The sequence below is a fragment of the Pituophis catenifer genome, unplaced genomic scaffold, assembly GCF_029215685.1.
Source record: "Pituophis catenifer annectens isolate HBS135680 unplaced genomic scaffold, rPitCat1.0.hap2 SCAF_14, whole genome shotgun sequence".
In the NCBI taxonomy this organism is placed as follows: domain Eukaryota; kingdom Metazoa; phylum Chordata; class Lepidosauria; order Squamata; family Colubridae; genus Pituophis; species Pituophis catenifer.
In genome coordinates this window covers 17,735,133-17,761,383 of record NW_027256894.1, presented here as the reverse complement: position 1 = coordinate 17,761,383, position 26,251 = coordinate 17,735,133, and the positions used below count along the sequence as shown (strand labels likewise).

Below are 26,251 nucleotides of genomic sequence, written 5' to 3'. Positions count from 1 at the left end.
CGTCTTAGCCACTGAGCCACTGCGTCCCTCTTCCATTAGCTCTTATCTACCACCAACTCGCTTTGACTGTTAATAGTTCAGATTCTTGTAGAGAGTGTCTTAGCATGCAATAAATCTATATTCATTTCAACCACCTGGGCTCCTGATTTCCTGTGTGTGACATGCACCATGTTCAATGGGACTTATTCCCGATATATGTGCTTAAGGTCACAATCAAGATAATCCAATTCCATAAGTGCCTGGGTACAATTTGACTTGAGTTAATGACCATTGCAGTGTAGCCTACGAGATCTTCAGCAGTCTGATCTGACTTAATAGGAGGGTAGGGGACCTTTTTTCCCAGATCGGGAACCAGTATAAAAGTGGTTAAACAAATGAATGCACCTACAGTTACAGAGATCATGAATTCCACTGTATTAATCTGCAACAGCTTCACTCACCTAAACATGCTTGGACAGACTTAAGGTGCAAATGCCACATGTGAAGAATTGAGCAGCCATTGGTGTCCTTCTCAATTACAATTAGATAGAACTTTTCAGAGAAAGGTGGGGGCCGATAGCCTGTCGAGAAATAAAACGTACTGCATAGTTGATATTGCAATAAAAAATAGTGCCATCTCACAATAATAGATAACATCCATCCATCCATCCATCCGTCCGTCTCTCTCCCTCCCTCTCTCTCTCTCTCTCTCCATCCATATCTATCTATCTATCTATCTATCTATCTATCTATCTATCTATCTATCTATCTATCATCTATCTATCTATCTATCTATCTATCTATCTATCTATCTATCTATCTATCTCTCTCTCTCTCATCTATTAATCTATCTATCCTGATTATTTTGCTAGACTTGTCTCAAATTGGCTTGGTTGAAACCTGGCATAACCAGGAACTTCTGGATTATGGCTTGGCCAGATGGTGACTCTCCCCTTAAAAGTAGTTAGCCAAATCCTGCTTGCACTGCCTTTGTTATGTGCATGAAAGAGAACACATTTCCCATCCTGTACATACCTCTACTCTCTAGAGTAGAGATTAAGCTGAGGCTGCAACCCTACCCAACCAACCATGTCATGTATTTCATGACTGAATGAGACTTTGATCTGTAACCAAGTCCCAAATCCTCATTCTCCTTTCCTCCATCACAAAGGTTCAGTGGTTGGTAATTTTTTAATCATGGTTGTTTTAATCTGTTGTCCCAAAATCTCACATAATGCTTCCATCAGAATGGTAGTCTTCACACCTCATATCAAGCCACAGTCTGGAAACCAGATTATAGTTTAGCATTATGTATTTTTTTTTCTTTTAACGACCCTGTAATCCTTTGCATCGGGGTAGAATTTGTGACTGAATGGAACTGAGCATTTACTGGCCGGATGTCCTTCCTGATGCCTACATGGAGCTCAAGCAGATATTTTCTCTTTGTGCCCAGAGAGAGAAATGTCTGCCGCTACCTAGAATCGAACACACAGTCTCCTGACTGTGAGGCGACAGCTCCACCTCTAGGTCACCAGTCTGCTCAGTTTAGCATTATGCATAAAACCCCATTATTCTGGAAAGCCAGATTTACAGATACAATTAGCTTACAAAAAGCATCACAAGACCTTTAGAAGGTTGGAAAAATATCTCCGTTTCCTTCCGCTCCACCTCTTCCTTCTGCGGCTTGTACCCCAAAATGAAGTCCTCTTGAAAGACATGAAGTAATTGTGTGTTGGACCCACACTAGAAGAAGCGTCAAGAAAAATAAGCAAATTACAACTTTCCAAGTACTTATTTGCAGTGTTATTCAAGGTATTAGGCATTTTGTTATGTGAGATTTATACAAATAAGTTAGTCATTTTAACATGTTTATGGAGATTCTCAGTCATCCAGGTCATGGTTTCCCAAAGGTGCTTTCTCAAAAGTCAAAACTGAAGAAGCTTCTTAGATGAGAAGAAAAACATCTTCAAGGAAAAATAAGTTCAATTGCCTTTTGAAAAAGCACCTTTAGGTCTATCATTCAACATTTTCATGCTCAGGAAATTTAGTTCCCTAACATATAAAGGAGGAACAAATTGTAGAATATCTTTATACAGAAGATATTTTACTACTTGTTTCTTCTTGAAGCACCCCTTACAATTAATATGGGAAGATACAGGACGAATAAAAGGGATAAATTTATTTACATTTTGCGTGGTTGAGCCATCCAAGTTGCTGCCCATGAATTTAAGGATGGTCACAAATTTAGATGGTTTTAAAAGGGAAGGTAAGTGAACAGATTCATGGAGAATGTGGTGGCACAGTGGTTAGAATGCAGTATTGCAGGCTAACTCTACCCACTGCCAGCAGTTCGATCTTGACCGTCTCAAGGTTGATTCAGCCTTCCATCCTTCTGAGGCAGTAAAATGAGGACCCACGATTGTTGGGGATCATATGCTGACATTGTAAACCACCCAGAAAGTACTGTAAAAACACTATGGAGGGGTATATAAGTCTAAGAGCTATTGCTATTTAATTGCTTCTAATACTATGGTTTTCCCAGTTGCAATGTATGGCTGTGAAAGTTGGACCATAAGGAAGGCTGAGCACCAAAGAATGGAGGCCTTTGCACTCTGGTGCTGGAGAAGACTCCTGCGAGTCCCTTGGACTGCAAGGCGATCCAATCGGTCAGTCCTAGAGGAGATCAACCCTGACTGCTCTTTAGAAGGCTAGATCCTGAAGAGGAAACTCAAATACTTTGGCCACCTAATGAGAAGGAAGGACTCCCTGGAGAAGAGCCTAATGCTGGGAAAGATTGAGGGCAAAAGAAGAAGGGGACGGCAGAGAACGAGGTGGCTGGATGGAGTCACTGAAGCAGTCAGCATGAGCTTAAATGGACTCCAGAGGATGGTAGAGGACAGGAGGGCTGGAGGAACACAGTCCATGGGGTTGTGATGGGTCGGACACGACCGCAACTAACAACAACATTACAGGTTGTCAGGAATCTTTGGAATCTTAAGAAGTAAACTTTAAACACCAGTCTACGCTATAATAAGTAAGTGATTTACCTGGTTGGTTATGACATCCAGCTCAATAATGCATCCTGGCCGAGCTGTTGACTGTTGGCTTACAATGTTAAACACTTCACCAATCAGTTTCTAAAGCAGGAAAACATGAGCAAATCCAGCACCGTCAAATACTTGAAACAATATTGGTAAACAACAGCTTCAAGTCTCAATCTACATTTGGAGTAAAATAAAGCAGAGCAGAGCAGAGTAGAATACAGGTACTCCTCGACTTAAAACCATTCGTTGAACGAATGGTCTGAAGTTACAACAGCATTGAGAAAGGTGACTTAAAACCAGTCCTCACACTTACGATGTCGCAGCAGCCTCAGAGCCACGCGGTCAAAATTAGGGGCTTGGCCACCAGCATTTGTTTATGAGGGTTGAAGGACCCCAAGATCACATGATCCCTATTTGTGACTTCTCAGCTAGCTTCGGACAAGCAAAGTCAATGGGGAAAGGCGGATTTACCTAACAATCATGTGATCAACTTAATAGCTGCAGTGATTCATTTAACAACCGTGGTTAAAAAAAAATGATTGTAAAATTGGGCCCGACAAGAGGTGGTATTCAGCAGGTTCTGACCAGTTCTGGAGAACCGGTAGTGGAAACTTGGAGTCGTTCGGAGAACCTCTGACTGGCCCTGCCCTCTTCTATTCTCTCTCTCTATTTTAATCCCAGCTAATCAGGAGGAAATAGGGATTTTGCAGTAACTTTCCCCTGGATTTGGGAGGGAATGAAGATTTTACAGTATCCTTCCCCTGCCACGCCACAAAGCCATGCCACGCCCACAAAGCCACGCCCATTGAACCGGTAGTAAAAAAATTTGAATCCCACCACTGACCCAACTCACTTAACTGCTGCCTTGCATAGTAATGGAAAATCTGGTTTCAATTGCGCTTGTAAATTGAGGGCTATTTGTACTATACAGTAGAATAGAATAGAGAATAGAGAGTCAAAGTCAAGTCGTATCAAATCAAATCATCCCATGAAACTTACGGAGGCTCCGGGGTCGCTGAGTTCATCTAAAAGCTTCCGAGCATCGACCACAGCTTGATACAGCCTCAAGTTCTTCCCGTCGGATGCCACGAAGCAGGCACTGGCCGAATTGCAATATGTTCCTAATTTGAGAACAAGGTAGCGTCGAGTAAGAAGCCGTACAGTTCAATGATTATTGCTAGACAAGCTATTTGTTATTTTGTTATGTCCTACCATGTGGAAAATGAAAAATTCCAAAGATCTACTGCATTTTTCGGAGTATAAGATGCACTTTTTCTAAAAGGGTGAAAATTTGGGTGTGTCTTATACACCAAATGTAGCCCTGCCCACTCGCCGGTCCCCACCCTTTGGCCTCTGCCTCCCAGCAATTTGCCACCTTGCAGCAAACAGCCCGTTTCAGCTTCAGCACAAGCAACTGATTATCGGTTGGATTGGCCTCCCTATCATCAGCTGTTTCAGGCTGCAGGGATTGCCATTGCCTATTGCTGCTTCCGCACGCCCCATTTTTGACCTTTGCTGTTTGCTGCAAGGAGGCAAATTGCTGGGAGGCAGAAGTAGATTTTTTTTTCTTGTGCTAATCAGGCCATACTGAAACTGAAACAGGCTGTTTCTGCAAGGAGGCAGAGGCAGATTTTTTTTCTTCTTTTCCTCCCCCAAAAAGGTAGGTGCGTCTTATAGTCCAGAGCGTCTTATACTCCGAAAAATACGGTAATTGCAAAAGGATAGTAGTCTTTTCCTTCCTTGCAATAAAGTAAGCATCTGTTTTTAGAGAAAATAAAAATAAGGGTATGCCAGCTCCAAAATTTGAAAACTTCAGGGATTAGCTCTCATGGAATGGGAGAATGAAAGGGGAGAAGAGATGCTGCCTGGGGGGGAAAAACAGATAAGAGAGTGAGGAGTCCCCACAGTTTAAGGTCAGGGGAAGAAACTTAGGAAAGACCTGCCCGAATAGATCAACTCAACTCCTGGTCTTGGTTACTTGTACATGACAAAGGAGGAATGAACTGTCTTACTTCCTATGCTGGGAGAGATGAGATAATGATACTGACCCAGACAATAACTAGGGATAAGAGTTGGGAGCCAGGCCACGTTCGAGAAAGCAGAAGTATGGAGAGAATTAATGCGCGCCAGTTCCGATACTCCTCCTGTGTAGGACAAAGGCCCAATGGGATCCACTCGCCAAAGGATCAGCTCACTGTAGATCGCATCCGGATTGTAGAACGTACGGGTCGCTGCATTTTGCAGATGTTGCTTGGCTGGGGTCCTCAGAGTGGGACGCGAGGGATCCGCCGATTTATTTAATCCTTCCAAATCCCACGGGGCATCAACCTCGGGAGTCAGAAGAGCATTGTGGTGGGATGAGGTCAGTAGCAGCGGTAGCACCGAGTGGCACGCCAGGTCGTTGAGGTGGAACCGATGGCCGCAGTACCGAAACTTGTGAGTTACGGTGTGGACCGTGGTAAAGGCGGATTTGTCCGCAAAAGAAACGGCCCACTGATTTAAAGAGCCGTCGATGTGTTTGGAGATCATCATGACGGTGGGAGTGGACAAGTTTCCACTGGACTGATCCTGGAACCGGCTGGGTCTACATCCAGACAGGCTGTCTGAAATGCTAGTTCTTTTCCACGCTGGGACACCGCTGCTGCTTTCCTGTAAGAAGGTCGGGCAGGCGTACATCATGATGTGTTTACTGAGGGAACTGGCGTCGCCCGATGGGAAGGCCACGGGAATCTGAGAGGAAAAGGAAACCTAGAAAAAAAGAGGAAGGAAATGTATCTGTTTTATTTATCGAATGGCGCGTTCGCATCACATTTCGATACAAACGCAGAGAGATAAAAATACAAACTATAAAATCTAAAATATTATAAACGTATGCTTAGATTATATATATAATTTTTTTGCTTCACTTGCACAACCAGGAAATCTCTATGATAGGCCCAGGGGTGGGCTTCAGAAATTTTAGCAAGTGGTTCTCTGCCCGGTTGCTGGGTGGCCATGGCGGGCATGGCCTAGTCGGCCTCCTTCATCACAGCGGTGGGGGGGGGGGGGTGTTTGCCCTCCCCGGGCTCCGGAGGCTTTCCTTGAACCTCCAGGAGGGCAAAAACTGCCTCCCCAGGCTCCGGAGGCCCACTGGAGGCTGGAAATGGGCCCATTTCCAACCTTCCCGAACTTCTGGTAGGCCCGTTTTTTGCCCTCCCATGAAACTTGAAACAATCCCATGAATTGTTAAATGCTAGGATAAAATTAGATGTGGCCATTAAATGCATCGTTGCATTTAACCTGCCCTTAGGGGAAAAAAAATCAGCAAATAGCATCTATGGGCAAGAGGACATCAAGAGGAGACTGTGGGTTTTAATATTCCCTTCCTCTTCTCTGAATACAGGAACGAAGTCTTGGAAGAGGCATCTACCTGAACTTGTCGAAAGATCCCTGGATTGTACTCATCCAAATGTTTCACGTGCCACACCAAAAAGGTCCCGTCCACGGGATGAATGGTGAAGAGCATATCTGGATTTTGGTTCCATTCTTTAAGCAGAAGTTCAATCTTCCGGTCAAGCAAGATAGTAGGAAGTGGAACGGGTGAGGCAGCTGGAGAAAGAATTTTGGGACTTCCCTCCTTTTCTCCATCGTCGTGATCTGAGGAGCCGGTCCCTGTTTCAGATTCTCTGTCGAGAGACAACTCTAAAAGAAAAGATCAAAAGTGTTCTGATCTCGGCTTCCTTAAAAAGCATGAAGCAGAGTTTTAGTCCCGGCAAAACCCCTTTTATTTACACGACTGTGAATTTACTTTCATTCACAGTCAGCAAGGCCTGGCAAACAGTCTTTCAGAGGAATATTTATCAACACAAACCTTATCTTGCTTGGAAAGCTGCCAGATAACTAGTTTCCAAACGCAGTGCAAGGCAAAACTTGGCACAGAGTCTCTTAGAGTCACAAACAGAATTTTCCACTCTTGAACCAACCAAATGAACAAATTGTTTCCTGCAAAGCCCATTCCCCATTCGCTCCTCTTTTGTTTCCTATGGGAGGGGCCAATCACACCTCCAAGGTGTGGCTTTACTCCCAAATCGACCCTGCTTTTTTAGTTGTTCTTGTCTTTTGGCAGCTCTGCGCACACTGGGAATGGGCTCCAGCTGTTCCTCTGCCTCAGTGCTGTCTAGCACCCTCTCTGCCTCCCGACGCAGAGCCCTCGTCCAAGCTTTTCCAGCCCTCAAGATTGGCCCATGTTCCTCCCCAACCTCCTCACTGGCCAGCGGCAGACCACAACAAAAAGATCAGGGGCCATTGTGTTGCATGAAACGTTGTGGACAACGAAAAAGAAAGAAGGTGAGATACAAAATACCAGACTACCCTCATTCAGCATTTCCTATTCTAAACACTGAGAACTAATTGCTGCGAAAAAGGTTTGATATAAGTTTATAACAGGGAATACACAGAAACAAGGACAGAGACAATTCTCCCTTACTATTTCATTGACTTGCTACAACATGAGTTGGTTGATCATAAAAGTGCATCAAGGTCAGGAAATCCTTCAAAGTATTACTGAACATTTCTCAGTACATGTAGTCTTCAACTTATGACCACAATTGAGCCTGAAAATTTCGGTTGCTAAGTGAGTTTTGTCCCCTTTTATGACCCTTCTTGCCACAATGGTTAAGTGAATCACCTCAGTTGTTTAGGTTAGTAACCTCGTCATTAAGTCATTGTCAGGTGGTTACAAAAGCTGATCGCATGACCCAGGGACACTGCAAACGTCATAAAGATGAGTCTGCTGTTCAGCGTCTGAATTTTGATCACATGACCACAGAGATGCTGCAATGGTCATGAGCGTGAACAACAATCATGAAGCACTTTTGTCAGTGCTGTTGTAACTTTGAATGGTTACTAAATGAACCGTGTCAAGGACTACATGTACAACTAAATCAGGAGTGAAATGCTCCTGGTTCGGACCGGTTCGCCTGAACCGGTAACGATGGCAGCGGATGGTTCGGAGAACCGGCAGTGATGGCGGCGCGAGGCTCCGTTCACCCGCCCGGATGTTGTTACTTCCTGGTTTTAACCAGGAAGTAACCTGTTTTTTACCCTCTGTGCATGCGCAGAGGGTCCAAGCATGGTACGTGCACTTCCGAACTGGTTGGGAAGGTAAGTAGATTTCACCCACCCCTGAACTAAATGAACCACGTCAAGGACTACAACTCAAGAGCAATATTGTTGGTCAAGTGTAACCCTCTTCACCCTCAGCTACAACTACTGGGGTGGCTGAGGAGGAGAAGAAATATCTGCAACTAACCATGATCAAGTTTCATGAGTAAGCCTCTCTCTTTCTTTCTGTCTCCTCTTTCAAAGACATCTTCTTCCGCTCCTTTCATCTGCTGATCTGCCAGTTCTCGTAAGTGCTGCATAAATATTTCCGTGGAAGATGTAAAATGGAATTCCTTATTATTTAGCCAATGAACCACAAAGCCTTCGCTGCCTTCATCAAAATTAAACGGGGTCTTCACCAATGCCGGCGGAATATCTGAAGAAGGAACAGTTTGGGGGAGGGGGTGGAAACCCAGCTTAATTTAGACATTTACGAAGTTATTCAATGTTTTTAGGTGCTTGGGAAACCGTTTTGCTTAAAAGGATGTTACAACATCTTGGAACAGTGATCAACCATTTCCCCAGTGCCAAACCTACTTTTCAAGAGGAAATTAACGTAAGCTATCAAATTCAACATCTGCAACTATTGTCCTCGGCCACTAGACAGCATGACTGTCTTTTATTGAAACTGCATGTAAAATTATATAAAACCTACATATACATTTATTTTGCAAAATAAACACGACAAAGGGGGAAAAAAAATGAATAAAACGACAGAAGAAGCAAAAAGACAAAGCGTATGTGTTTGAGTAATATTCTCCACCTCATTTCCTGTTCCTCTTGTTCTTTTTTCTTCTGCTGTTTCACTTTTTTCTTTTGCAATTTTTTTTTTAAAAAAGATATCCTGCTATAACAGTGATGGTGAACCTTTTAGACACCGGGTGCCCCAACTGCACGTGTGCGCATGCCCAAACTGAAAGGTGTGTGTGGACACGTGCATATCCGGACATGTATGCATGCACAGAAGAGATCTGAATGCCAGCTGGCCGGCAAGAGGCAATATGGCAAGAAGTAAGTTCTTTTTTTTCCATGAGCTTCTGTTTTGTTGTTTGCAGGGAAACAGAAGCTCATGAAAGAAATGCCACGGAGATCTGACCTGGGGGCGACGGTGCGCATGCCAGCAGAGAGGGCTCTACATGCCACCTCTGGCATGCATGGCATAGGTTCACCATCACGGTGCTATAGTTCGCTCTGCACTCCAAGTCTAAAAAGGAAAAGCTACTGCGAAACCACAGTTTACAAATACCAACTAAAGTCTGCCAGTTGCGATGCTCTGGAAATTATACAAGACAGGAGAAAGAATTTATATTTATTACAAACTATACAATTTTTATCTTTTAATCTTGTAAGCTGCACAGGGTTACCGTGTGGCAAAATGGGCGGCTAATAAATGTTATAAGTAAAAGAAACAAATGAATAAATTTGTATAAGTGAAGAGCCATGGTGGCGCAGTGCTTAGAATGCAATACTGCAGGCAAATTTTGCCCGCTGCCAGCAGTTTGATTCTGACCGGCTCAAGGTTGACTCAGCCTATCATCCCTCCGAGGTTGGTAAAACGAGGACCCAGATTGTTGGGGGGCAATATGCTGACTCTGTAAACCACTTAGAATAAGAATAAGAATAATTTTATTTCTATACCGCCCTTCTCCCAAAGGATTCAGGGTGGTGTACAACCTATTAAAAGCACAAGACAAACATCAATTAAAATAGTTTAAAATTATTAAATAATTCGGCTCAATTTAAAACCCCAGAAATTTAAAACACCCAATTTAAAATTATTATGTTGATAGCCCAGCCTGGCGGAACAACAGGGTCTTGAGTGCACAGCGAAATGCCCGGAGGTCGGAGATCTTACGCACTTCCGGGGGCAGTTCATTCCAAAGGGCTGGGGCTCCCACAGAGAAGGCCCTCCCCCTGGGTGACATAACTTGGCCGATGGCACCCTGAGGAGACCCTCTCTGTGGGAGCGAACTGGCCGGTGGAAGGCTATTGGTGGCAGAAGTCGGTCTCGAAGGTACCCGGGTCCTATGCCATGGAGTGCTTTAAAGGTGGTGACCAACTTAGAGAGGGGCTGTAAAGAACTATGAAGCGGTATATAAGTCTAAGTGCTAGTGCTAAATTTAAAAGTCCATTACAAAGTTTGAAGCACAACCAAGCCTGATCTTATAACTGTAGAGAAAGCTAAGTTCTTCTGAAGGAGAGCTGAAGAAGCTTCTTGGATAAGAAGCGAAATGTCTTCTAAGAAAAACCAGAAAAGTCAGTTGCTTCTTGAAAAAGCACCTTTGGGACGAAGTCCTGCTTACTGTACATAGAATATAGACCCGTGATGTCAAACCTATGGCACGCGTGCCACAGGTGGCACGTGGAGCCATATCGGTGGGCACGCGAGCGTTGCCCTAGCTCAGCTCCAGCGCACATGCATGTGCCAGCCAGCTGATTTTCAGGCCTTCCGGGCCCACCGGAAGTCAGGAAATGGGCTGTTTCTGGCCCCCAGAGGGCCTCTGGGGGGTGGGGAAGGCTGTTTTTGCCCTCCCCAGGCTCCAAGAAAACCTCTGGAGCCTGGGGAGGGTGAAAAACAGGTCTACCAAGCCCACTGGTAACCTTTTTGTCATTGCGTGCCAAAAGCGGAGGGAGCACGCATGCGCGGGAGCGGGGAGGCATTAAATGGTGTGGGCACGCGGGTGCGCGACTGCTCCACGCTCCCCCCACTTTTGGCACACAACAGCAAAAAGGTTAGCCATCACTGATATAGACTCTACATTATAGGGAAAGGATTGACAAACTTCTACTAGGCAAGAAATACAAATACAGAAATCACCAGTGTTGGGGTTAATGCTTGCAGCTATGTGGAAATGGCAGAGTGCGTTAGCATGGTGAGAGATATGGCGCTGCACTTCATGGACTCCCAACTGGTTGGGTAGGTCTTCTGCGTGAGTGATAAGCACCGAAGATCTTCGCTGACCCTTCCTCAAATTTTTCAGATGATGGATTGTCTGAAGCAGAGGAAAAGAAGGAAGATCAGGAAAGAAGATAAAAAAAAATTTTTTTTTTTAAAAAAAAAACCAGAACAAAACTTCATCAGGAAGGTCATTTTAATCCAGAGTGAATATACAACTCCGAAACATAAGCCAGTTTTTTTTTTCTAAAATTGGGCCAAACTAGCAATTGACAGAGAAGATGCCACTAATGACTAGTGAGCAGTAGCTATTTGGCCTGGTGTCTTATCGTGTCCACTTTTTAATCACACATAGCGGAAGGAAGGAAGGAAGGAAGGAAGAAAAGAAGGAAGGAGGTTACAGAGGAAGGAAGGAAGGAAGTATGTAAGGAAGGAAGGAAGGAAATTACATCAGAAGGAAGTTACAGTGGAAGGAAGAAAGAAAGGAAGGAAGTTACAATGGAAGGAAGAAAGGAAGGAGGTTACAGAGGAAGGAAGGAAGGATATTACAGCAGAAGGAAGGAAGGAAAGAGGTTACAGAGGAAGGAAGTTGCAGCAGAAGGAAGTTATGGTGGAAGGAAGGAAGAAAGGAAGGAAGTTACGATGGAAGGAAAGAAGGAGGTTACAGAGGAAGGAAGGAAGGAAGTTGCAGCAGAAGGAAGGAAGGAAAGAGGTTACAGAGGAAGGAAGGAAGGAAGTTGCAGCAGAAGGAAGTTATGGTGGAAGGAAGGAAGAAAGGAAGGAAGTTACAATGGAAGGAAGGAAGGAGGTTACAGAGGAAGGAAGGAAAGAAGTTACAGCAGAAGGAAGGAAGGAAGGAAAGAGGTTACAGAGGAAGGAAGGAAGGATATTACAGCAGAAGGAAGGAAGGAAGGTACAACAGAAGGAAGTTATGATGGAAGGAAGGAAGGAGGTTACAGAGAAAGGAAGGAAGGAAGGAAGGAAGGAAGGAAGGAAGGAAGGAAGGAAGGAAGGAAGGAAGGAAGGAAGGCAATCAGGCAGACACACACTTTCATAGATTCTGACATTGCTGATTTTGAATCTCTGCTACTGAGAGATGATATTAATTCCAGACACATAAAAGTGAGGATCCGACACCCAAGTCTTTCACTCGTCATACTTCCAAAGCATGCTGAATGTTGTCCTTATGCCTTCCTGAATGTGAGAATTTGGTGCTGGAACTGATGCTCGAAGTGCTGGTTTCGCAGATCTGCTCTCCCAAAAGCGTATCTTCGGGCAACAACGTCTCCACCCACAGCCGGCAAACCCCATCCTGACATGAAGTCAGGAGCACGTTGCAAACAGATCCCCTGAGGAGAAGAAGCACAAAGAAAGACCCTGTCAGATCACAATCCATGTTGGACCACCATCCAACAATCAGAACTTTGAATCTCAGTTGTTAAATCTCTTCTTTTGTGGAGGTTGTAATTTTGGACGGTCGCTAAGTGACTGGTCATAAGACAAAAACTACCCGTAGAAGTCTTTAGCTACTGATAACAATGCACACACGGAAACTACGCTAAGTTTGGGGTCTCTGATGCTCTCTGAGCTTGGTTGTTTTCCTGCAGACTCTTCATTACCCAAATAAGTAACATCATCAATGCTAGAAGGAAGTGGGGTTTGCAGAGAGGAGGAGGAGGTGGACTGCAGGGGCTCTGGTGCTCTCTGAGCTTGGTTTTTTTCCTGCAGACACTTCATTACCCAACTAGATAACATCATCAGTGCTAGAGGGAAGTAGGATTGTTCTCTGTTTATAGACAAGTGGCTAGTCCTGTCAGAGTTGGTGGGAGTATTCTTGGTGAGTAGGACACAAAGCCAAACAAATGCAATCAACTCATCCCTACTTTATAGGATTAAAATGGTTCTTTCTTTGGTGGGTGAGGAAGATTTATTATTTATTTATTTATTTATTTATTTGTTTGTTTGTTTATTTATTATTTTATTTAATTTGTATACCGCCCTTCTCCAACAGGACTCAGGGCGGTGAACAGCCACAGTAAAACACAACATATAAAATTTAAAAGCAGTTTAAAAGACATTAAATAATTTCGGCCATCAATTTAAAACAACCCAGTTAAAACCAATTTCAAATTAAAACCGAAAGGATGGGATTAAGCCAGCCTGGCTAGATGAAATAAATGAGTTTTCAGGGCCCGACGAAAAATCCGGAGGTCTGGTATCGTGCGTATCTCTGGGGGTAGATCGTTCCAGAGGGCAGGTGCCGCCACAGAGAAGGCTCTCCCCCTGGGGGTCGCCAGCCGACATTGTCTGGCCAACGGCACCCTGAGGAGTCCCTCTCTGTGGGAGCGTATTGGCCAGTGGGAGGCTATTGGCGGCAGAAGGCGGTCTCGTAGATACCCCGGCCTTAAGCCATGGAGCGCTTTAAAGGGGGTCACCAACACCTTGAAGCGCACCCGGAAGTCCACCGGGAGCCAGTGCAACTCGCACTATCCTTTCCTTCCAGAATAGTCCTAACCTGGGCATAAACTTGCTTGTGTGTCGCCATGAAAATCCCGTCACTGCCCGGGGATGTGAAAGGTAGACAAACGCGAACTGGGTCGAGGCAGAGGTTTTTCTGCTTTCATCTCCTTCTTGGGGACGGAGAGACGATTTCCAGCCCATCATGGGATACCAGACTTTTAAGAGGCAGTCATCCTGAATAAAACAAAAGAGAGGAAAGGTCATTGCTCAATAATGGTAACTGTGAGAGGGATCTTGGAGTTCCTAGTGGACAACCATTTAGATATGGTTGTCCCCGGACCTCCGGACCTTCCGTAAGGCCCTGAAGACTTATTTATTCCAGCAAGCCGGCCTAACCTAAATGGTTTTTAATGGGATTTTTAAATTTTATAGACTTGGGGTTTTAAATTGGGAGGCCGATTGATTTAATCTCTTTTAATTATCTTAACTTTTGTATTGTATGTATTTTAATTTTGGCTGTTCACCGCCCTGAGTCCCTTTTGGGAGAAGGGCGGTATACAAATTACATTAAAATAAATAAAATAAATAAATAAATAGGAGCCAGCCATGTGCAGCAGCTATCAAAAAAGCAGCTAACAACACAGTTCTAGGCTGCATAAACAGAGGGGTAGAATCAAGATCGCGTGAAGTGTTAATACCACTTTATAATGCCTTGGTAAGGCCACACTTGGAATACTGCCTTCAGTTTTGGTCGCCACGATGTAAAAAAGATGTCATTAGGGCAGAGAACCAGTTGTTAAGAAACACCGGGAACCACAAAATCCTTTTGACATCTCTTTCTCTCCCCTCCCCTCTCTCCCCTCTCTCTGTATCTCTCTGTCTCTGCCATGATCGCTTCTCCATCCCCTGCCGTCGCCCTTGCCTTCTCAGGCCAGGCGAGGAGTTACTTGGAGGGGAGGGTGAGGGGTGGGGCCAGCCAGTGGTGGGATCACCAGACAGGGAGACACAGCAGAGAGCCGCATGTGGCTCTGGAGCCGCAGGTTGCTGACACCTGCTCTAGCTAATAAAGCAGACTTCCCAAAACACAACGAATGCGAAAAGGGAAGTGCTTGCCTTCAAAGAGAACCTGATTAAGCAAATGTGACTGGCAGACAGGGAGCGATCAACCACTGGGCTCGACATATTCAGGAAACAGGATGCTATCTCTGGTTGCAGATAACAGATATGAAGAAACCACATCTAGACAGATACAAATTAAGGGAGCCACAAATCATTTGCCACTAGTGGTATCTCGGTGTTTGGTTCTCAACCGAACTATCTGGGAGGACAAATCTAAGTGGGGAGGAAATTCAGGAATTTGGCTGATCATATATGATGGCATTAAAGGTAAAGGTTTCTCTCGTACATATGTGCTATTGTTCCCGACTCTAGGGGTCAGTGCTCATCTCCGTTTCAAAGCCGAAGAGCCAGCACTGTCCGAAGACGTCTCCGTGGTCATGTGGCCAGCATGACTAAATGCCAAAGGCGCATGGAACGCTGTTACCTTCCCACCAAAGGTGGTCCCTATTTTTCTACTTGTATTTTTTTTACGTGTTTTCGAACTACTAGGTTGGCAGAAGCTGGGACAAGGAATGGGAGCTCACCCCCGTTAGGAGGCACTAGGGATTCGAACTGCTGAACTGCCGACCTTTCGATTGACAAGCTCAGCGTCTGAGCCACCGCGTCCCACACATGATGGCATTAGATCCGTGCAATTAGATTTGCATTTGAATGCTTCAGGAAGTTCCCCATTCTCTTACAAAAAAGCGACTTCCTCTTCAAGCCAGTAGATCAACGTTTTTGGCCTCATTAGTGGTCTACTCCATTTCACCATCAAGGCTCATTTTCTTTTACATTTTTTTTTTACATTGAAAAAAATTCTAATTTACATTCTTTTACATTTAAACTGGCATTATCTACCCAAGCTAATTGCCACAACCTCCGGGGTAAGTCAGAGGAAGTGACACATAGTCGTAGCAATTAGAGTGGAAATGTTCTCTGGCCAAAATAGAACTCGGCTCCCAAGAACATCCGCGTGAGTTATTTAATCGCGACACTGAGTTACCCATGAACATTTTTGCACAGGTGGAAAGAAAAAAAGGAAGCGTTAATATCCTCACTTTATATCAATGGCTGCTAGGAAGAATCTTTATAAAAGGCAATAGTAAGAGGATGCCGAAGCCAAAATATCACCGTGCCTGCTAATTCAGAAGTAAGCTACCATTGCTTTGCTCCAAGCTCCAACTCCTGTATGCCTTAACAAACAAAGCAGGGGTGAAATCCAAATAATCTGGAAATCCACAGCTGATCTTCCTTCACATATTTGTCTTATAGTTCAATCAGGGGTGTCAAACTCAATTTCATTGAGGGCCGCATCAAGGTTCTATTTGACTTCAGGGGGCCGGGTTGGGCGTGACCAGCTCGATGTCACTCGTGTCAGGGGCGCCTGTGGTGGCCCAAGCTCTCCACCAGTGAAAACCGGCTCCTGAGCTCTGTTTTTGCCTGCGACGGCCTCCTACAATCCTCTGCCAGCAAAAATGGAGTTCGCGAGGGCTGCCCACGGCCCTCCCAAGCTCCGTTTTTGGCTGCAACTGCCTCCTGCAACCCTCTGCCAGCAAAAATGGAGCCTGTAAGGGCCGCCCACGGCCGTCCCGAGCTCTGTTTTCAGTGGCAGAGGCACTGCGGGCTGGTCCTTCGCTGTTTCCAGGATGACCTTGCGGGCCAGATCTAAGCACTCTTAGAGGCCTTGAGTTTGACACCTCTGCTCTACGCAGTCAACCTATCTGGCATCTGGAGTGTGTGTCTCAGGACACTGCATGGACTTCCCAGCTGTTGAGATGTGAACAGTAACTATTGGTTTGCCGGGTAACTGTACATTACAGATCCTAGCTTTGTAAAGAACAGCTGAACAAGCTTCAGATGGAACTGGGGTTTCGTTATGCTTAGGGACACACTGGTATTGCCGTTATGTTAGCAGCAAATGTATCTAGAATAGTATGACTAAACTTTAGTCATCGTTTATCGTCTATTAACTTTATTTTATTGAGAAGTGGAATGTAGAAGCTTCAGTTGACCCAAACCATGATGGAGAGAGGAAATTTGTATCCATGGGTCCAACTGTTGATGACCACTGAAGAACTACTACCCCTATAATCCTTTGCTATGTGCTCTTCCAGTTGCAAATTATTTATAGAGGACCTGTATTGCATTAGTTTCACATGCCCATTAAATATCATGGCTCAATATACAGACATACTTACCCACTCACCATAAAATAGTTCTATTTTACTAACTACAATTAATATATTTCAGAGTTTGACTGATACAAAACAGTATTTAATTTTAAAAAAAAGCTTTTTACCTTCCCAGCTGTTGCAAAATATTCGCCATCCGGTGACCACTCCATCAAGTAGACGGAAACTGCTGTCCTAAAGAACCAAAAAGGCAATTCTCAACTTTAAAGGCTATCGCGGTTCTAAATAGCTATTGCTATAAATAGCACAAAGCTTTACAATGTCAAGGTAGGTTATCCATGTCAGGCTGTTGTCATGGACACTCAAAATCTTGTTATCCACACAGAATTAATTGCTGCCCGACATGATGCATTTTTAAAAAACTAATTATATCGTCAAAGCTGAATATAGCCTAAATCTTTTTGGGTGGCTTGGTAGAATAGTCAATCTTGTTACTTTAGCAATTTTGACACCTCGTCAGTCAAACAGTACTGAGAGGTCTGTATGAAGCTACATCTAACTGTGCTTTATTTAACAAACTGAGATTAAATATACAATTGGGGTCATGTTGAACTTTTTAGAATAATCTCCATGGTTTGGCAGACTGAAACAGGAACACTATTGATTTCTTTCTTTATCAAATACCTTCTCTTCCCTCTTAAAAAGCAAACAGGCTGATATAAAATCCCAAGTAGCCAGACGTAGCTTGTCCTTTCTCCTCCGCCCCGCAAAACAGAGTTTCTTAAAACTTATGGCTCCCAACTCTTTGCTGGGATGGTTGGAGTTCTCCACAAACTATAGTTTTAACAGGACTGGAAATAGCAATAGTACTTAGACTCATATACATCTCATTTTACTGACCTTGGAAGGACAGAAAGCTGACTTAACCTTGAGCCAATCAGCATCGAACTGCTGGCAGTCGGCAGAGTTAACCTGCAGTACTGCATTCTAACCACTGCGCCACCATGGCTCATGGATAGAGGCTGCAGCTTGTTTTAACTTTTTGGCTTTCTGCAAAAGCCGAGGTTTTTAAATAGCCTTGTTCTGGAAGAAAAGTCTTCGTAATTTGAAACACACTGGGAAATGGTTAACCTTCCTATCAATGATTTTTTTTTTACTCTGAACTGGACTTTTTAGCAACAAATCTGGAAGCCCATCTGGATGACTAGATCACTAGTAAGCTAAAGACACAAATGTTTCCTGAAGCTAATTGCTGCTTTTTCTTTTTCCGTTTTCGCTTACCTGCACTGCCAGATGCATTTCCAATCATTTAGAACAGGATGGCTTTTCTCATCTTTGACCCCGAGGTCAGGATTATCTTCTCCTTCCTCGTCTTCTTCTTCCAACACATCCTTAGCAGGAGGAGCCCACAATTGCAAATTATCCGTTGCAGTGAGCAAGCGATTCCCTGGGAACAAAGGATGTTTTAAAAGATACAGAACAGATGATTTAGTATGTTTCAGCTTCTACAACAGCCTGCTTATCTGATATAGCTTGGGATCAAAAAAAAAAAAAAAAAAATCTGAGAAAAAATAAATACGCTTCAGTAGAGAAAATAATTCTACAAACACAAGGAGCAACTTGGTTATCGTTGTTTGCAATATTACTTAATACATTCCTGTTAGTAATTCCGAAAGTGCTTCCAAATGGAAAGCTGGTGACATCACCGTTGTCGTGGGGATGCCCATTAGGGGCTCCTTTCACATCCCCATTTAGCTGCCCACTGAAGTGGTACCTATCGATCTACTCACAGTCACCTGCTTTCAAACAATTGGGTTGGCAGGAGCTGGAGCAAGTGACAGGAGCTCACCCCATCCCGCAGCATCAACAATGTCTCAAACGTGAGCTTGCCAATTGTCAGGCCAGCGTACTAACCACAAGAGCCTCCCCACTCATTGTTCGCAAAGAAAATCAGCAACACAGTAGTTTGTCTATGAAACTTTGTGCTTCCTCCAAACCAGCCCCCGTGTGAATATTTGAGGTGTGGTTTTTGCATTGCCGGAAGTGGAAGAAGTTGTCTCCCCAAAGAGGAAATGACTCGTGGTGTTTCAAATATGGTCTCACTCAAAATACCCTGTGCCTATAAGCTTTTACGCTTGCAATTCCTGGCTCACATTAAGAGTTCTCTATATGCCACGTAAAGGGATGTGATGGCTCAGTAGCTAAGATGCTGAGCTTGTCAAAAGGTCGGCAGTTCAGCAGTTCGAATCCCTAGTGCCACGTAATGGGGTGAGCTCCTGTTACTTGTCCCAGCTTCTGCCAACCTAGCAGTTCGAAAGCACGTAAAAAATGCAAGTAGAAAAATAGGGACCACCTTTGGTGGGAAGATAACAGCGTTCCGTGCGCCTTTGGCATTGAGTCATGCCGGCCACATGACCACGGAGACGTCTTCGGACAGCGCTGGCTCTTTGGCTTTGAAACAGAGATGAGCACCACCCCTTAGAGTCGGGAACGACTAGCACATATGTGCCAGGGGAACCTTTACCTTTACTTTTATATGGCATGTAATACCGTAAAATTAATTAGGGGCTCCAGAAAAGCTACTTTCTTTTTAATATTATTAGCGTACAGCCTTTTGTAGATCACAGTCCACATTGTCAAAAGTACAAGATGAATGGCTAGTTTATTAATGGATTAGTCTCATGATCATATCAAGCCCACTAACATGTACATATTGGAGACCTGAACGAGCTTTTAACTCCTATTGTCTACTACACACCCCCAGATTAGCTTCTTGCACTTCTACACACCTTGAGACGTGAATCACATTCACACCTTGTTACCTTGAGGGTCCCATGCCAAGTTGAAGGTCATGGAAGTGAGGAAAAATTGTCCAGTTTTCTGCCATTGACACTTGAGTTGCTGTGAGAGACAAGGGCAAAAATTAAATAACTGGGGACAACAGATAATGTCAGACGTCATTCTTTTCTTGTTTTTTCTTTTGGACTAAATTTGATGGACAAAATGAAGCAATCACACTGTTGGCCAAGAGAACACTTTACTGCTAATAATGAATGCCAACCCCATTTGCAAATTAAGCACCTTCGGAAATGGAACGCAATCACAGCTCCGAGATTAAAAAAAAAAAACAAGCCGAAAAAATATGTCTACACTCCTGCTGTTCTCCATGAATAGCTAATTCTTAGTACATCAAGAAAAAGGCGGAGAAAATTAGCTCGATGCCCCATTGCTTAATTAGGAGGAGTGAAATTAAAGATTTGCATAGAAAAGTCATACACACAGAGAGAGACACATTCCTGGGCACAAAAAAAGATGATTACAAAAATATCACCTTCAAGGACAAGCAAAGCTCATTGTAGAGAAGTTACTTAAAGGTAAGAATGCCCACCTATAATTGGTTCTGGTTGTAAATTTTATTATACCCTGGTTTTGTAGGGTCCTGGGATTTGAGTGAAAAAAACCCTACCCATTTATCTATCTATTCAATGCCCAGCATCTTTTCATAAGAGTTGCAATGACCTATTGAATAAAATCCCATAGACTATGTCAGTGATGGCAAACCTTTTTGGCACCGAGTGCCGAAAGGTCGCACAGAAACGTTGCGTGTGTGTGCTCTCGTCGGGGCCACGCTCCAAAAAAGCTGAACTTCTGGGTTCTAGTGTGCATGCGTGCCCAACAATAAGCTAGCCAGCGAGCATGCACAGGCCGGTTTTTGGCACTGCCAAGCGCATGAAGGGACTGCGCTCCGGAAAAGCTGAATTTCCGGGTTTTGGCGTGCATACACCCCCGACAATCAGCTGGCCGGCGCGCATGTGCACACCAGTTTTCAGCACTGCTGCACACATGAAGGATAGCTGATCGTCACACATGCATGTTGTTGTGGCCCCGCCCTCTGAGCCTGTCCCATCGGAGGAAGAAAGCTCCGAGCATGAGGAAGAGGAGTCAGCCAGGCCTCCCTCTCCAGGCCCCTCCTGGAGGTGGCTCGGATGAGTGAGGGAGAGACATCATTCCTGGACGCATGCCTCCGAAGGCGTGATAAACGATTGCAGCAGCTCAGGAGGCGTGCTAGGGATTAGAACTGAGTCACTGGACCACACCCCAGAGACTATATAATAGAGGGTGGTAGCCAGTGATCCTTGTGACGAACAAAAGTAAACCTTGGATAGTCACTAAAGCCTCGTCCGGAAACTGCTGAGAGAAATATTATTCTGATTGGACTTTTGTACGCTAAGTATCTTATCTTTCTGTTTTGTGGAAATAAACGCACTTGGCAGACGGTGTGTAAATCGCTGCCAAGTTGGAGATAAAGACCTGGGTGTGTGCCAAAGTGTTTCCTTAACCCTCGGCTGGCTGTGTTTGTGTGTGTGTGTGGACGGGGACAGGTCACATGTGCTCCAGAAATCCTGAAGAAAAACAGGCAGGGCCGCATGTGTTGGGCAACATGGCTTCGCCATAGGTTCGCCATCACGGGACTATGTGTTACCCAAAGTAACATGTGATCAACGGTACGACTTAGTCAATGACGATTCTCTACGGTCCTAACAACATGGAGAAATATGTAGCCCTCATCCTAGATCAGGTGGATCAGTTTCACAAGCACTCTTAGATCTGGAGCAATAGCCAGATGGAAGTTCTAACACATGGGTGTCAAACTCAAGGCTCGCGGGATGGATCTGGCCCGCGGGGTGCTTAGATCTGGCTTGTGGGACCGCCCTGGAAACAGCGAAGGACCGGCCCACGGTGCCTCTGACAGTGAAAACAGAGTTCCCTTTTCACTGGCAAAGGGTGGCAGGAGGCCGTCCCAGCTGAAAATGGGGATTGGTAGCTCGTTTTTGCTGGCCAACTTCACACAAGTGGTGTCAAGTTGGCCAGGCCCACCCTGGTTCCCCGAGGTTGAACACAACCCCGATGTGGCCCTCAATGAAATTGAGTCTGAGACTCCTGTTCTAACACATCCTTACTCCAGACTTCCCATGTCTCTAGACCTTTTATTACAGCCAACTTCACTTGGCAGCTGACACTCTTCCCATGTCGTAAAGGAGCCTTCACATCTCGTGCGCTGAAGTTCAACTTTTGTAAGACATTATGGCCAAAGACTCAAGGGAGTGGAAGTCCAGTGCATCTTCTAGAGCCGTGATGGCGAACCTATGGCACGCATGCCCCAAGTGGCAGACAAAGCCATGTCACCCAGCATGCACGGCCTTGCCTGTTTGTCTTCTGGGTTTCCGGAATGCATGCAAGCACAACAATCAGCTGTGTTTCGTGCGTGTGGCAGTGCTGAAAAACGGTGTGTGGTGCCGAAAAGGTCCGCCGTCACTGTCCTAGAGGCTGTAAAATCCATATAATGTAGGTATGCAGTAGTTCTCTCTTAATGATGAAATCAACTTTGAGCCTGATGAGATTTGAACTGCCAAATTGCAGGCTGCCGGCAGTCAGCAGAAGTTTCCTGCAGTTCTGCACTGTAACCACTGTGCCACTGTGGCTCATGACCCTTTATTCTACTTCTTCCCACCTATTTTCCCTTGTACTTCTCAGCTTTGCTTCCAAACCAGCATATGAGATGGTTTTAGATTTTATATAAAGTCCTGGTTGGGGAAAAAAGTATCTGGGAAGTTGGAGAAAAATCCAACTTAAATAAATGCACTTTGGGGTCTTGAAAGCATTATTTTTTTCAGGCCAAAAGAACTGAGCATAAGAGTTCGCCGTGAAATATGTCATTCTGGTCTTAAAAACGACATTGCAAATTCAAGAATCCATGAGCAGCAGAAGGTAAAAAGGACAACAGAAACCAGATAATACTTACACAATTTCTCTTATGAGAATTTATCCCCAGGGGCTCAAAAATACACACAGTGTTTCCATAAGAGGCAGCAATCTAAGCAGAGAGGAAAAAAAGCAAAAAGTGAAACTGCGTTTAAACCCACAATACAACACTGAAAAACAAACAAACAAACAAACATCCCCAGACCCTAAATATTTAGCAATTCAACCAGAAATGAATTATCTTCTTTTTTAAAGAGGATGCAACTTTCATTGCAAGTTTCAACCTCCGGTATTTAAAAAAAACAGGGCTGCTTTTTAACCGTACAACACCCCGAGGTTTCAAATCTCTTACCCTGCCTTCCTGGGAACATTCCACACAGCTGACCTGGATGTTTCCATGCTTAGCACCGGGAATAATTTGCACGCATTCGAAGTCGTTGGCCAAGATGACAATATCGCACCCAGAGCCATAAGCCTATAAAAAATACACAAAGGAAGAGGGAAAGAAACTTCTTGTCTATATTCGCTTGTGAAGGACCTAGAGAGAGAAAGGCATAAATTTAATTTAGTTCCTCGTAAGGCTCTTAAATATTAGATGCACCAAGAATGCTGTTGCTTTTTCACACCTCCAGGCAGGGGTGGGATTCAACCAGTTCAGGAGAACCGGATGTTAATTTTAATCTGGTTTGCCGAACCGGTTTTTCCAAGGACTGGCTGACCTTGGCCACCTCTCCCCTCTCCTCCCAGGAGTCTCTATCCGGCCCATTTTGGATGCCAGGTAAGTGCAGGGCGCGCACGGAGGCTCTGGGAGGGCAAAAAACGGGTCTACTGGAAGTCCGGAAATGGGCCTATCCTAAACCCCTGGTTTAGGATGAGCCAAAATCACCTTAAAGACAATCAGATTTGGGAATTAGAACCTCTAATACGTTTACCAAAGCATGGAGGTGAAAGCATCATATGCGAAGCTAATTAAAAAAAAAAGAGTTTTAAAAAAAGTCAAAACATTTGCATAGTTGCAGGAAGTTCTAAGGATTCGCGAAGCATCACGTTCCTTCTTCATATGTTCTTTGCATTTTTAATAGCGAGACCGCTAATATGTTTTGGAGGAAGGTTCGGGGGCGGGCAGGGGTGGTAGGAAAAGAAACTTAAAGGTGTTTATCATAAAAACAGAAGCAGTGAGGAAAGTCAAGTCGTGTTTCTGCAACCGTCACGATAGCAGTAGGCAGCCAACTGCAGACTGCCAACAGCTCTCCAGAAGCCTGAAGTACAAAAGCCTTATAACCACCCACACAGATTTAGTGCCAGTTTTAGTTGCTCGGCTACCTACAGTCGAAAAATGAGATGGAATTTGCAAGCTGCCAGAAACAGCAGAATGACTTGCAAGATTCTCCGAGGCAGGGAAAAAAATTAGACCTCACCAGAAAATAAGCCCTAATGCTTTTGGAGTAAAAATTAACATAAGACCTGGTCTTATTTTCGGGAAAACATGGTACAACACTTAGTGATAGTCATAGGATCCTAAATAAGCAATCAAATCATACTTGGAAACTAAATAAACAATATCAATCATAAAGATACAAGCAACAAGGTTGCAGTCATAAGTGGGAGGAGACAGGTAATAGGAAGGATGAGAAGAATAACAGTAATACAGCCTTAGTAAATAGTTTGGCAGTGTTGTGGGAATTAGTTGTTTAGCAGAGGGATGGCATGTGGGAAAAAAAAAACAGACGTGACTTTGAATTGGACTCGACTCCCAGTGTCTCACACCTGTGCAGTTTTCCTGGCCACAACACTGAAATGAATTGTTTTCTGCTGGGAAGTTTCAAGTCTAAACTGCATCACGGATAGCTATAAATAAAATACAAGGCCCCAAAGAGGCCACGTCTTGAATAATACAGACACCAGATCCTCTCTTTGTCCCAGACGCACGTAAGGCTTCCTCGGAGGTTTCTCAGATGCCGAACCCATCGATGTTCCAAAGCCAAAGTATTATCGCTATTGTTTTCAATACGTAAGATACTTTTTCCATCCGTTGTTTCTATTCTCGTTGATGGCGTACTCTGCTCTTTGTAAACAATCAAAAAGTGATTTGTAGGATTCAAGGCAGAGAACAGATATTAAAGGTTCCCCTTGCACATATGTGCTAGCCGTTCCCGACTCTAGGGGGCGGTGCTCATCTCCGCTTCAAAGCCGCAGAGCCAGTGCTGTCCGAAGACGTCTCCGTGGTCATGTGGCTGGCATGACTCAACGCCAAAGGCGCACGGAACGCTGTTCCCTTCCCACCAAAGGTGGTCCCTATTTTTCTTCTTGAATTTTTTTAAATTTGCTTTTGAACTGCTAGGTTGGCAGAAGCTGGGACAAGTAACGGGAGCTCACCCTGTTACGCGGTGCTAGGGATTCGAACCGCCGAACTGCTGACTTTTCTGATCGACAAGCTCAGCGTCTTAGCTGCGACCAACAAAATTATAACGCCGATAAACCACAGTTGGAAGCAAATAGAATTGCAAGTGATCTCTGGCTGCCTTCAAACAGTTTAGCAAATAACACACACACAGACACCCCACTTCACAAAGCAGGGCATTGACTTGGCAGCTAGTCCAAGGTGAACGCTCAACTGGAGTCTATTTCTGTCCCTGCTTTCCATTATCTCTGGGCTCACAAAGGAATGACAGGTGAGAATAGATGGAGTGAAGTGGATGTCTACAACTAGATCTGAGAAGAGTACAGGTAGTCCTCGACTTACGACAACTGAGCCCCAAATTTCTGCTGTTAAGCGAGACGTTTGTTAAGTGCCCCGTTTTACAACCTTTCTTGCCGCAGCTGTTAAGTGAACCACCACAGCTGATAAGTTAGTCACTCGGTTTTTAAGTGAATCTGGCTTTCCCCATTGATTTTAGGTCGCAAAAGATGATCACATGACCTCAGGACACAGCAACAGTCGTAACTATGAACCAGTCGCCAAATGTCTGAATTTTGATCAAGGAGATGCCTCCAAGGGCGTAACTGTGAAAAACGGTCATAAGTCACTTTTTTCCAGTGCCGTTGTTAACTTTGAATGGTCACTAAATGAGCTGTTGTAAGTTGAGGACTACCTGTAGAAAGAAGAAGAACCTAGTAGAAAAGAAAACTAAAACTTACAAGCAACAAAGAAAACAAGACAAGAAAGTTTACTTAATAGGAGTTAAGCTGCTGGCTTCTCTTAAGGTCTTTGTACGGCTCTTTAGTTGCCATGGATTTAATTATTCAGATATTCCAGGATTGTGCCCAGACTAGTTTTCAAAGGACTTGGCCAACTTGAGTGACTTCTGAAGTTCACCAGCAATTTTCATGCAAATTAGGCCGTGTTACAGGACCATCTCTTCCAGTTTTGAGTGACACTTTGTTGGCCAGATCCAAATTCAATGACTGTATATCAGTGGTGGGTTGCCTCTGGTTCGCACCGGTTCTATAGAACCGGTAGTAAAACCGGCGGGAGGCTCCGCCCACTGACCCTGATGTCATCAAAACACTTCTGCGCTTGCGCAGAAGAGCGCGTGCACACATGAGTGAAGCAAACAGGTGCGTGCGGCCCTGTTGCAAACCGGTAGTAAAGGTAAGTAGAACCCACCCCGGCTGTATATAGACTTTATATGAAAATACAAACGTGCTTCTCCAAAGAATGAGGCCTGTGATGGTGAACCTATGGCACGGGTGCCACACGGAGCCATATCTGTGGGCACACGAGCATTGCCCTA

The 26,251-nt window shown here is 44.5% G+C and overlaps 1 protein-coding gene across 1 annotated transcript in view; it reads right to left on the bottom strand.

Annotated features, from left to right (window-relative positions):
• Positions 1-24,485, bottom strand: part of DMXL2 (Dmx like 2) — a 66,824-nt gene extending 42,339 nt beyond the window's left edge. Inside the window, exons 1-16 of the mRNA XM_070953817.1 lie at positions 24,414-24,485; positions 22,870-22,992; positions 22,558-22,629; positions 19,577-19,655; positions 18,036-18,201; positions 16,922-16,988; positions 13,577-13,755; positions 12,221-12,410; positions 10,984-11,158; positions 8,314-8,541; positions 6,433-6,704; positions 5,072-5,771; positions 4,023-4,144; positions 3,027-3,116; positions 1,605-1,722; positions 441-560 (exon numbers count right to left, since the gene is read on the bottom strand). Coding sequence (XP_070809918.1) covers positions 441-560; positions 1,605-1,722; positions 3,027-3,116; positions 4,023-4,144; positions 5,072-5,771; positions 6,433-6,704; positions 8,314-8,541; positions 10,984-11,158; positions 12,221-12,410; positions 13,577-13,755; positions 16,922-16,988; positions 18,036-18,201; positions 19,577-19,655; positions 22,558-22,629; positions 22,870-22,992; positions 24,414-24,485 — 2,773 coding nt within the window. The remainder of the gene's footprint in view (positions 1-440; positions 561-1,604; positions 1,723-3,026; positions 3,117-4,022; positions 4,145-5,071; positions 5,772-6,432; positions 6,705-8,313; positions 8,542-10,983; positions 11,159-12,220; positions 12,411-13,576; positions 13,756-16,921; positions 16,989-18,035; positions 18,202-19,576; positions 19,656-22,557; positions 22,630-22,869; positions 22,993-24,413) is intronic.
• Positions 24,486-26,251: the final 1,766 nt, after the last annotated feature.